Below are 7,974 nucleotides of genomic sequence, written 5' to 3' on the forward strand. Positions count from 1 at the left end.
AGCAACTCACAGGCTTAAATGTTGTTTCTTTCAAAGGGTGAAAATCAGATTTACGAATCCCAGAACAAGGCTGTTCAACTTCCTGTTCAAATCACAGGAACTGGGTCAAACATGGCAAAGCAGGAACTGCTCTGATCACTTGTGTCTGTCCTGCATTCCACCTTGCAGCCACGAACATGGTGTGCTCTAAAACTGTTCAGGCTTTCATCATAACCCAAGCATGGGTGAACGTATTTTTAACACATCCATCTTATCAAAGTGATTTACAGGAGACGTATCCACCCATCTACCATTCATCTAATCCTCAGAAGACCTTTTGTAACCAACAGAAAATGTAGGCCAGACTGATCATTCTCAAAATAAAAAGCACTCAAGCCAAATGTGTGAGCAAAACATGGTGGTAAGCAAGCTAATGGACTCGTGTGAGAGCCACTTCCTCACAATAAAGAGTAAGATGTGCTCATTGCAAACACCACACATCTGTGTCGCTGTATTAGAGACAACTCTTCACTTCTTCCATTTCGCATCTTCACACTCTTCAATCAGCACTCGTGCATAAATGAGTGATTCAACAAACTACACATGTAGAATACAAAAAAACATCAGGCTTTTAATGTCTCCACTGTATCAAACCAAACTAGACATCACAAACATCCAGACACATTAGAACAAGGTAAAGGATGTCACAGCAACACAGCAAACACAATAACTTAAAAACAAAAATATTAGAGGAGTTAATTTCTAAGATGAACAATGACATAAAATATGATCAGATAAACAATGATAAACAGCATCTCTATCAGACAAGAGAAATCTTTATTTCAGTCAGTTTTTTTTCTTCTTTTTATTCAATTCAAGATCAGAATCGGCTCTTTCAAGTTGTTTAAAATGAGACTGCTCCTCCATTTTCTTATATCGCTAGGATTAATGAATCTAAAACAAAATGCCACCTAAAATGATTGTGTCATAAACTAGCTCCGAAACGTTGTGTTCTCTGTCATGCTGGTTTTTATCCGCCATCTCTGAGGACTATATGCCGTAGAGTTGGGTGGTGTTGTTTCGGATGGTGGTGAGAACCGTGTCCATGTCCTCCCCCTTCAGCAAGCTCAGCTCCTGCAGTGTATGTATGCCCATTCCAGGGTGTGAAAACCGGCAGACTTCTTTTTTCACCTGTTAAAGAGTGAGACACACTTATTATACGTATGTAGTCAGAATTAAATCAACAGTACAATAAGCACTTCAAATCGAACTAAATGGGGTTCACGCATAGGTTTGACAAATACATTTTGAGAATCTCTACCAATAGCTTTAGAGCTTAGTGGCCAAAAGCTAACCTGATGCACCAGATGGTTTGTTACACAAAACCATCTGAGAAGACAGAAAAACAAAAAACAGTTTGGAAAAGGGTAAGCACATACAAAAAATATGTGGACTAACTACAAATCAGATCAACAGTGGGAGAGCGCTACCAACAATGGGGCAAGTTTTTAAATAAAAAATTACTGAAGTCAGCTGGAAGAAGACTGAAAACATATTTTCCATCAAGAAAAGCCTTCAGTGTTGTTCTTTGCTCTACTTTAAATGAAAACATGGTCTCCAGTTATGATATAACTGATGCTAAAGCAGCGATGCCAACCTCTTGAGGAGCCACCATTGTTTTTCTGAAACAGTCGCTTCACTCCCTCACTGGTCATCATAGCTGAATCTAGCCGATAGCTGCCAGTAGTTACAGCAGTTGTAATCAGTTTAGTTTGATTGTGGTGACGAGGGTTCAGTAGGTGTACGGTAACACACATACATAGTAAATAAATTAACAAATTAACTAATGTAAGTTATATGAGTTCATAAGACACATTTATTCACAGGCCAATTTATTGAATATGTTCAAGGGTTACTCTACACCACTGACTACACTCATTGCAATCAAAGAACAATTATTTGTTCATTTTAAGAGACCTGTCTTTCTCTTATTTACATGTACTATTGCTCTTTAACAAAGCAATAGTATTTTTATACAATTACTTGATAAATTATTTGAATAATTGGTAAAATACTGGGTTACTAAAATAAGCTATAGCTGCAGCCCTCATAATAAGTGTGCTTATATGAGCTCACATGAACTTTTATACCCCTTTTACACTGGGAAAAAACCCCTTTAAAGACCCACGAATATATGGCTTTTGTCTTCAGTAGGAAAGGGTACAATGAGCATTTATTCCCAGGTCAATTGAATCTGCAGTTTCAGGTATTTTTTGGCTCAAGCTCTGATCGGCAGTGATAAAAACCTGCCACCAGGGTGAACAAACTAACTGTCAACCCTGTTCCGGCGCAATGCTATGATGTGTGTTGGAGTTAAGGACTCCAACACAAGGCTCATAAATGCTTTTCCATCCATCTCCGTTCAAGCAATGCTCAAACATCATTCAGTAAATGTTGAGTTTGAAAGAGAGACTGTAACTAAAACTAATAAAGTTAACCAGTACCTGTCTGGGCAGGAAATATGGTGCGTCTGTCTCCAACACGATGCGGTCAAGAGGGATCTGGCGGACAGAGTCTCGAGCCTCCATTGCTCTGAAGTAGGTGATCAGGGATGTGAAGCCCACATACAGGTTGGGGAACTCTGTCAGGAATGGCTCGATCACTGGATAACTGTTTGTGAAACAGTGCCTGGAAACAAAAGTATTCAAGAAAGAATATTCACAGATTAAAAGACATTTTTGTGAAGGGTTATGCTCAGCATTACCTGTGGTGACAATGAAAACTAATACATAGAGCAATAATTACTGAATGTAAATATATGAAATGGATATTGCAGAGAAATACCAACAATACATGGCATCAAAAATGTGGTTTGATTTCATGAAACCTTAAGGATTATAACTTAAAACCAGACAGAACAGAATCTAACTTTTCAAACAATTTTTCATGTTGATAAAAAAAGAAAGAAGTAAAAAAGAAGACAGAAAAATTTGAATTAAGGGTGGGCTGTATGGACAAAATGTTCTATCACGATATATATAATTTTATACTACAGTAACAGTATATACAGTAACTGTTCTTTAGTTCAAATAGGAAATGTTTTAAAAATAACCATCCTGTACCAAACATTTGATTATTTTCTTCTTTTATTTGTAACGTCTTATGCCTGGTGTACAACATCTTATCGCCCAACCCTAATGGGAATGATTAGTCAGATTACTTTATCTTGACACTCACCTGTGAATTTTGTAATCCCTTGGGACACACTTCCTCATGATTTCCAGCAGGTCATCATCGGCATCCCGACAGTGGATCAACAAAGGCTTCTGCATGGCCACAGCCAAATGCAGCTGACGCTCAAACACCTTCACAGAGAAGCAATGAAACAAAACACAGACCACAACATTTATCATTATATTACAGTATCGTCATTCCATTCCACACAGTATATTGCTGACCACTGCACAATGATAAGGCCCATCCAGTTTAAGATAAACCCTCAGGGACTACAAAGTCTTATTAAATTGAGACTATATATATATATATATATATATATATATACATACATATATATATATACATATATATATATACACACACACACACACACACACATATATATATATATATATATACATATATATACACATATATATATATATATATATAAACAACGCCTTACCTCTTTTTGCCTAGGGGTGTCTGTGGAGTTTTTGTGGGAGTAGTCCAGGCCCATCTCCCCGAATGCCACAGCTTTTGGATGCCGCATGGCCATCAGTATATTGCGTTCATGGAAACTTGAATAGTTTTTGGCAAAGTGGGGGTGGCACCCAAAAGCCCCCCATACCATGTCTTCAGCCAGCAAACCTTCCCACAGGGCCTCTTTCACCATGACCCCTGGGTTGCAGAAGTTGGTAATACAACCTCTGAACTCTGGAGGAAAGCTGCTTTGGTAGAGCCCTCGAAAGCTGCCAAACGTCCCGTTGAAGCCAAGTTTTCCATAGAGCATGTCCAGATGACAGTGTGTGTCTATGAAACCAACCTGCCTGTCCAGGTAGGAGTAACTGGTCCTTATAGGTTCTGCCCTCATTGATAGTCTTCTTTTGGGCGTGCTGCCTTGAGTAAGAGAGTGGGGGGGGTAACGCATGGAAAAACCACCATCTGACTGTCTGCGTGTGATTGTGGAGTTTAAGCAAGGCTTCGATACTCGACTGTTAGAGTGCAGTGGCAGAGCAAAGGGATCCAATAAATCGGCCATAATGTTGGAGGAGTGAAAATTCTCAGTCTCAACTCTCAATGCTTTTGAAGGGCCTGTATTTGGTGGCTGGGACTGCTTGAATGAGACAAAAACTTGTCTCCGTGATGGTGAGAAAGGCATCTCCATGCTTCCTGCAGCTGCCAGGCGGGCCCCAGTGTTTTCATTAGTGTATAAAGAGGGGAGAGAGGAAGGTATATCTGCCTGAGTATTCTCTGAAGGACTAAGCCATCTTTGGCTGCCTGTCCGATAAATCGGGAAACTAGGCAGAGAATCTGGGACATAGTCCAGAGAGGGGAAGGGCGAGTCACAGTCCTCAGCTTCTGGTATACTTCCTGCATCAAATGAGTCATCTTGAGAGGTTGTCTCTACAAACACGGATTCCTGGGCAACAAACCTCTCTGGGGAATCTTCTGCTTTTAGCACAACACTCTGAAAAACATAAATAATTTTTTTAAAAACTACAAGAAGCATCTCACTTTAGTCTTTTATCCTCAATGGTTCCTGGTTTACTTTAAGGTCACAAGATAAAAGGACTTACATTTTCAAGAAAATTAACATATTACGCTGTAAAACACCTAAAATCATACATAAGCAAACAAAACTACAGGAAAAGCTAGACTCCCAGTCGACTCACCCTTCTGTCTGTTTTTGCCTCTGAGTTGTCATCTTGGGCTTGTAAGGGGGACCACTGATCGTCCTGGTCAGTGTCGTTGTCCTCGGATTTATTCTCAGGTTTGATCGAGGAAAAGTTAATACTCATTACTGTCTTATCAAGTGAAGCTGGGCTGGGCAGTTCAGTCTTCACTGGGGAATGTTCAAATGGCAAAGTCTTGGGGATGTCAGTAGTGCTGTGTCTTCCTTTTGTGCTGTCGATGGCTGCAATCACTGCCATCCTGTAGATAGCCTTTGATCCCTCCACAGGTGTCCTCTCTTTCTTTTTCATGACAAAAGAGTGAGATGGAAGCGGTGATGCTACACTCTCTGCGGATTCAAGTTGCTTGGATGAGCTGTCCATAGGTTTTTCCTGATAGTTAAGATGCGAAAAGGACAAATTAATCAGATATTTCTTAACAAGAACTGGACATATTGTATTGGAAAGCACATTCAAGAATCTGAAAACAATTTAGAAGTACCATTAAATGACGGTCAAAGCAAGCTTTACAGTATAGATTTACCTTTGAAGCAAAGAAATGTTTATGATTTTTTTGGGACAGCTTCCTCAGTTTAACTTTGCCAAGAGAGGGCATGCCTTCACCGAGCACTGCTGCTTTTCTCTTGGGAGTGTCCAGACTCAGCTCTCCAAGGCCGCCAGGTCCTGGAGAGTCACAAAGTGGCGAAGTGTGCGATTCTTCTTTCGGCCACAAATTGCAGCGCGAGGGTGTGCGTGAGCCAGCATCTCTCCCTTGAAGATGTACAGGTGAGGTGACTGCAGTTTGTCGCCACTTGAACATGACCTTCTTTCTGTTGCTGTCCATGTTGAAGATCCTAAACCAATACACAGTTGGATAAAGGAATAAACAAATCTGATTCACCATCGGCCATCAAAGCAAGAACATGAAAGCATTGCTTTTAAAACACTCAAGTCTAAAAAATGCAGTGTTCATTAATTTTTTCTACAATTACAGGATTGCTGTTGTCTCATGCACAATTTACTTCGTAGAAGAAGATAAAACAATGGATAAATCTTTTTCAATGTATTTGCTGCCTAAAAAGTAATTTTTTTCCATACAGGTTAGAAACTAGAGTGATCATAGCACCTGAACTGAGGAATAAATTACCTTTCAAAACCGTACTGCTACCTCTGTATTTTGTTTTAAATGTCAGCTAAAACCATACCTTTCTAAACTGGCTTTTATCCAACTAGGGTTATTTAAATTCTCCTAGATATTATTATATCCAATTTATCTGGTTTTAATCTTAAATGTATACTTTAATACTTTGCTTTGTAAAAGCGCTTTGTTACGATGATTGACTTGAAAAATGCATTTGTCAAGTCAAGTTATTGTCGTGTTTATATTCATATTCATTCAAGGTGTATCACATTTTTATGTTGTTGACAGAGGTGGCCTCCAAATCCCCAGGATCCCAATCTGTTTGAGCATCTCTGAGAGGTGCCGGAAAAAGAACCTTTACGCATCCACATGAATGTCAGGGCCAAAAGGTTTTCCCAGAGGAACATTATATTGTAATGGGTTGATCAAAGTAATTCACTTCACCTGTTAGACATTTTATTGTTGGCTGATTGGTGTCTGTATAACTGAAACACAATGTCAGCTGACATGATGCCCTTGGGTGGCTATTGCTTTATTATCTGATCTTGATCTTTTTCTTGAAGAGAGGCAATCTGACAAAATCTTGATATTATTTTATTTATATATCAACTCATATTTTGCTTACAAGGTGCATATTCTGAAACGAAAATGCCCACACAGCAAACCAGGAGCCAGGTGGGATGATGGACCCCAGGAAGAGTTGCTGTTGCCAAAGTTACAACTAGCTAATGAGGATCCAATTAAAAAGCACTGCCCACAAAAAAAGCTCATTTTTGCCCTGAGCATCTAACTATTGATGGCCTGCCTCTATTATAAGGCACTGCAAAAAACCCTGAATGATAACTTTGGTTAACAGTCAACTCAAAACTTCCTTGTTTTTTTAATACAAAGCATATTCTCAATATAGTGCAGCACATGAGCACATTTACTGTAGCACAGCTAGCTACACTACAAAACCTCTGTAAACTTCATCTATTTGGACGCCGTCTACTATAGTGTTTGGGGGGGTTGTGCAGCTATAAATTAAGTCTGACCTGTGCTAACCTGAACGGTGCAGCCACTGGTGACATTTCGCGAACTTAAGCGAGGCTATTTGGCTAGCACCTCACTTTAGCCAACTAAGGCTAATCAACTGTGAGCTAACATCGTCTACTCAACTGCAACTCAAAGCAAAGCTAAATGTTGGTACTTCAAAAACAAGCCCACTACCCATTGTTTTTTCATAATTATTTTTCACTTATTTATCACACATATAGTTAGTTAGCTACACAACTAATGTTAAAGAGTTGATAAGTTACCTTGTCCCACTCGGCACGGTGGGGGACTGCGTGGGAGGTCAAAGTAAGATGTCACTTGATCCGGGTTTGTTCAGCCAGCCAGCGTCTACTCGTACGCTTACACAATTTCTTGCTAACAACGTCTCTTAAAAAAAACAAGACAAGAGAACATTTCATTGTTATGTTTGATCTCGTATTGAATCATGAACTTGGTGTTTAAAAGAGCCGCCAGATGGTGGTAAAGCTCTGTTTAAAACTGTTTTAACGCAACCAAGCGTCAAGATTATGCTACATCTCGCGAGATCACTTCGATTCGTCATAATCAAACGAGATTTGAGTAACTGGTGGTGTGGTGGCTGTGGGACTGATTACTAGATCATACAAGGTTCCTGTAGGAACACATCAAATATGATTAACAGACTCAAAGGAAGCCTGTAACTACACAAGAAACTATGCGCAATTTACACTTCAATAGGAGGACAGACGTAAGGCTGTGTGTCTAATGCTGAACAGTCATTAAAACAAGGTGTACTCATTACGTTCAAATGTTCTTATAATCTACAAATCAACTTGAAACAATGCTCATCGTTCCCTGTGGAAAAAACAACAATTCCTTCTTGCTCAGAAGGGAGGGTCAGATAGTGTGACAGCTCCATATCAAACCTTCATACAGTTTGCCTTTTTATTT

At 39.5% G+C, this 7,974-nt stretch overlaps 1 protein-coding gene across 1 annotated transcript; it reads right to left on the minus strand.

The window, feature by feature from the left end:
• Positions 1 to 585: 585 nt before the first annotated feature.
• tatdn2 (TatD DNase domain containing 2) lies at positions 586 to 7,546 on the minus strand. Its single transcript, XM_073468881.1, has 7 exons — positions 7,308 to 7,546; positions 5,413 to 5,722; positions 4,872 to 5,261; positions 3,662 to 4,666; positions 3,217 to 3,344; positions 2,484 to 2,667; positions 586 to 1,170 (listed from the first exon to the last, which is right to left on the minus strand). The coding sequence occupies exons 2-7, from the start codon at positions 5,710 to 5,712 to the stop codon at positions 1,030 to 1,032; spliced, it is 2,148 nt and encodes a 715-aa protein (XP_073324982.1). The 5' UTR covers positions 5,713 to 5,722; positions 7,308 to 7,546; the 3' UTR covers positions 586 to 1,029.
• Between the last annotated feature and the right edge of the window lie 428 nt (positions 7,547 to 7,974).

The sequence above is a fragment of the Pagrus major genome, chromosome 6 (assembly GCF_040436345.1).
Source record: "Pagrus major chromosome 6, Pma_NU_1.0".
Classification (NCBI taxonomy): domain Eukaryota; kingdom Metazoa; phylum Chordata; class Actinopteri; order Spariformes; family Sparidae; genus Pagrus; species Pagrus major.

Excerpts from the sequence above, each read along its gene's own strand:
- tatdn2 (XM_073468881.1), bottom strand. The coding sequence starts at position 5,712 with ATGGACAGCAACAGAAAGAAGGTCATGTTCAAGTGGCGACAAACTGCA. Across the intron at positions 5,262-5,412 it reads AACATTTCTTTGCTTCAAAG|GAAAAACCTATGGACAGCTC; the intron begins GTAAATCTATAC and ends CTTAACTATCAG. Across the intron at positions 1,171-2,483 it reads CATATTTCCTGCCCAGACAG|GTGAAAAAAGAAGTCTGCCG; the intron begins GTACTGGTTAAC and ends ACTCTTTAACAG.